This window comes from Phalaenopsis equestris, unplaced genomic scaffold (genome assembly GCF_001263595.1).
Source record: "Phalaenopsis equestris unplaced genomic scaffold, ASM126359v1 Scaffold228287, whole genome shotgun sequence".
Taxonomy (NCBI): Eukaryota; Viridiplantae; Streptophyta; class Magnoliopsida; order Asparagales; family Orchidaceae; genus Phalaenopsis; species Phalaenopsis equestris.
The window spans coordinates 18,487-22,451 of NW_018246267.1; the positions used below are offsets into that span (position 1 = coordinate 18,487).

General features: G+C 37.0%; 1 protein-coding gene across 1 annotated transcript; it reads right to left on the bottom strand.

Moving 5' to 3' along the window:
• Positions 1 to 331: 331 nt before the first annotated feature.
• Positions 332 to 2,473, bottom strand: LOC110037971. The gene is made up of 3 exons (XM_020742725.1): positions 2,331 to 2,473; positions 976 to 1,239; positions 332 to 536 (listed from the first exon to the last, which is right to left on the bottom strand). The coding sequence occupies exons 1-3, from the start codon at positions 2,471 to 2,473 to the stop codon at positions 332 to 334; spliced, it is 612 nt and encodes a 203-aa protein (XP_020598384.1).
• Positions 2,474 to 3,965: the final 1,492 nt, after the last annotated feature.

Sequence of the window (3,965 nt, forward strand, 5' to 3'; positions counted from 1 at the left end):
TCAAGCTGAGCCTTGATTTGATCAATAACTTCTTGAAATTAGATTAGTCTAGTTTTGTCTTTAATTAATTGAACACCAAGTTTCTTGATACGAAGAGTGACATGATTAAACCCAGTGTATTTAGAAATCCAATGCTTGACCTGAGGACTAGAGTTAGTACTAACAAGAAATTGACATTTTTGTCGATTAAGATCCATACCTGAAGCTTGCTGAAAATGCAGGAGGCCTTTGTACAACATCCTGACAGTATTTTTAGAGGCATTTGAGAATATGATAATATCATCTGCATAAGCTAAATGGCTTATTATAATGTTGGATCTATGATGGTAAGTCAAATGAGGTGAAGCAACAACTTATTCAACAATCTAGAGAAGTAATCCAGCGCTAGAATGAAATTAGTAGGAGACAAGGGGTCTCCTTGTTTGATTCCCCTAGAAGCATTGAAAAAACCATGGCATTTCCCATTAATCAACACTGAATGAGCATTACACTTCAGCCATCTGTGAATCAGATTAATGAACTCTCCATTAAAGCCTCTAGCAGAGAAAGTTTTCAGAATGAATAATGAAATCTCAAATGATTGTGTCATAAGCCTTATTTATACGAAGTTTGAAAATAACATTTACCCCTCTTCATTTCCTATCAAGATCCAATAGGAGTTCCTGGGCAAGCAAGATATTACTAGTAATATTTCTCTCTTTCACAAAGGCAACTTGATTATTACTGATGAGGTTCTGATGATGTGGCTGAAGCCGGAAAATAATAGTTTAACTAATCAGTTTGGAAATGACATTAGATAGACTGATGGGCCTGTAATCCCCCCAGTTTTTCTTATTCTGATTCTTAGGTATCAAGGTAATAGTAGAAGCACTAAAATATATAGGAGGATCCACTCCATTAAATAAGTTTTGAATAGCATGTATAATATCCTTACTAGTCTTACCCTAAGTGACTTTATAGAATGTTGAAGTATACCCATCTGGCCCAGCCGCCTTTTGGCCATCAATAAAATCTAAAGCAAGCTTTATCTCTTCCTTCAAAGAAATACTAGTCAAATTTATACCTTCAACATATTGCAGGCAGTCAGAGAAAAGATCTATCTTAATTGGAGTTTTATCAGTTTGTCTGCTAGTAAACATATTGAGGAAGTATTGAACAACATCATGAGCAATCTCTTCATTAGTAGTAAGTTTCTGACCTGTGGAATTGGTGATTTTTAAGATCATATTGCATTTCCTCCTGCAATTAATACAGGCATGATAATATCTAGTATTTCAGTCACCATCAATAAACTTAGAGATAGATGCCTTCTGCTTCAAAAAACTCTCATGGTAGTTAAGTTTTGAAAGAAGTCTTTCATTGGCTTGGTGGACTTCAAATTCAGTATTTAGACCCATTTGAAGTCCCTCTTCTAGTATGTAAACTTTTTCTTGAGAAACATCAAGATTATCATTAACATTGCCAAACCTTTCCCAATTCCATCTTCTAAGATGTAAGGCCATTTTCTTTTTGCAGTTTCCACAGCCTAATCCAAGGATTGTCCTCATTTTCAAAATCCCATGTTTTTTCAATTTCATGAAGAAAGTTTGGATGTAAGGTCCACATATTCTGAAATTTAAAGGGAGTACTAGCAGGTCTGATAGAGATCTGTATAGAGCAAAGAATCGGTCTATGGTCTGAACTAGCCATAACAAGGTGTGTGAAAACAGTATATGGATCAGTTTGAAACCAAATGGAATTACCAAGTAATCTTTCCAATCTTTGTCACAGAGTACCCCTCCTCCAAGTGAATTTAGGCCCTTAAAAGCCTAAATCAAACAGGCCAGCAGTATGGATGAAATTGTTGAACTTGGCTATTACATAAGGAAATGGGGCATTATCCCCTCTTTTTTCAATGGGGGAAGTAATGCAATTAAAGTCCCCACCCTGTGCTCCAATAGAAAATTGGATATGAATAAATTGTGGGTGATCAAGTAGCATAGTGCACTGAATTTCAGATCTAAAAAAGAGCCAGATTTTATTATTAGAATTGGCATAGTAAGTGAATTTAGCAAACTTTTTTATAATATTTTGAGGATATTTTGTAACCATGGGCTCAAGTATTGCAAAGCACCAAATCTTATGAGTTCTAGTGAGATATTTCAATCTCGTTAAAGAGGAGGGGTGAGCCACTCCTCTTATATTCCAACATAACAAGTTAATCATTGAGAAAAGGTCCTCCCCTTCCTGCTAGTCCTAGGATGGTGTTCCACATGGATAGTGGAAGGTCCATCCAAATGTTGTTTAACCTCCAACTTGCCTTTTTTTTGTTATTGCTTTTTTGAACTTGCCATTCATATGTTAACACATCTGTTAGAATATTGAGTGTTGGATCATCAAATTTGTGTGGATTAATAGCTAATAAGCTGTCATCTATGATATCATTCTCCATCAGTCTTTTTCCTACAGAAGAATCCTTATCATTATTGTCCATCTAAACTACCACTGTAGTATTAGGCAGGATAGTCATAATGGGAGTAACATAAGCATTTATATATGAAGTTACACCAACACCAGACCCTCTTACCCCATCCTTTTCTACTACTTCTAATTGCCTAGATGCAGTAGGCTTGTCCACTAAAGTCTTCTTTCTATAAATTGGATGAAGTGTGTAGCACTTTTCCAGACTGTGTCCAAACATTCTTCAATGTGAACAATAAATGGGTTTTTGATCCACCACAATCCATTGCCAAAAACCTTCATCTCGATTGCCAATCCAAACTCCCGTGTAGCACTTTTCCAGACTGTGTCTAAACATTCTACAATGTGAACAGTAAATGGGTTTTTGATCCACCACAATCCATTGTCAAAAACCTTCATCTCGATTGCCAATCCAAACTCCCTCAATATTAGGGCGTGTTATATCCCTTTCTACAAGGACTCTAACTCCTGCAGGCCTTGCCATATTATAAGTTGGGGCATCAACTTTTGGAGGGCATCTAAGAACTCTACTGATGCTAAGGAGTACATTTTAATGGTAGTATTGTATGAGGAGATTGGAGAATTTGAACCATATAAAAACAATTGGGGTTCCTTATTAGGATCAAACCCAGGTGTCCACTTCATCAGTTTGATATGAGCTCCATTAATAATCAAAATCTACTTAGGAAAAACTCTTGCATAGTCTTCCTCAGTGAATAATGTAATTAAAAGATGTCTTCCATCTAATAAACTCAGCCTCCATGAGCCATTCAGCTTTAACTCATCAAAGTATTTTCTTACAAGGTCCATCTTAGGATGTCCATATTGGAATTTTCCTATTAAATTAAATTTGATAGAAGCATTCAGGACTTGAATTTCCTGTGTCGAGAAAATGATGGCAGGTTCCCCTTCCTTCATCCCTAATGGATTGACATAAGGGCAAACTCCCTTCTCTGTAGCGGCATCATGTAAGTTTTGTGGAAACACCAAGTGTTCAAAGGACTTAGGAACATCAATGCCACTTCCAACTACATCAGCAAAGGTAGCCTTAGTACATTGTGCATTGGTCTCCACATCAATGGGACAAGCCATTGTAAAGGCCAAAAGAAAACCAAAGAGTACCAAGCTGACAAAACAACTTGATAAAGCAATGCAAAAGAAAAAGCCAGAAAGAACTAGGGTTCCAAACTAGTTGGAGAAAAGAACCCAAACAAAGGTCAAATGAAAAACAACAAAAGGCCAAACTTAGTCCACCAAGCTATAAAAGCAATGGAACAGTAAACTGTCAACAAGTTTATCCAGCAAGCAATAGAACAGTAGCAAGAAATCAAAAAGGTGAGGCCCGGGAAACTCCTAATCAAACAGGAGCACCCAAACTTCCCACCAAACCAGAGAAACTTCTTGAAACAGGAACAAACTCATCCACCAAGCTCCACGGCTCCGCAAAGAAGAGCCATCAGTATCCAAACCCTAGCAGAGCAAATCCAGATCCTGCCACCTATATA

Coding starts and splice junctions, on each gene's coding strand:
- LOC110037971 (XM_020742725.1), bottom strand. CDS start 2,473: ATGGACAATAATGATAAGGATTCTTCTGTAGGAAAAAGACTGATGGAG. Junction 1,240..2,330: donor GATGTGTTAACATATGAATG/GCAAGTTCAAAA, acceptor TATTAATTGCAG/GAGGAAATGCAATATGATCT. Junction 537..975: donor AAGGCGGCTGGGCCAGATGG/GTATACTTCAAC, acceptor TTTCTCTGCTAG/AGGCTTTAATGGAGAGTTCA.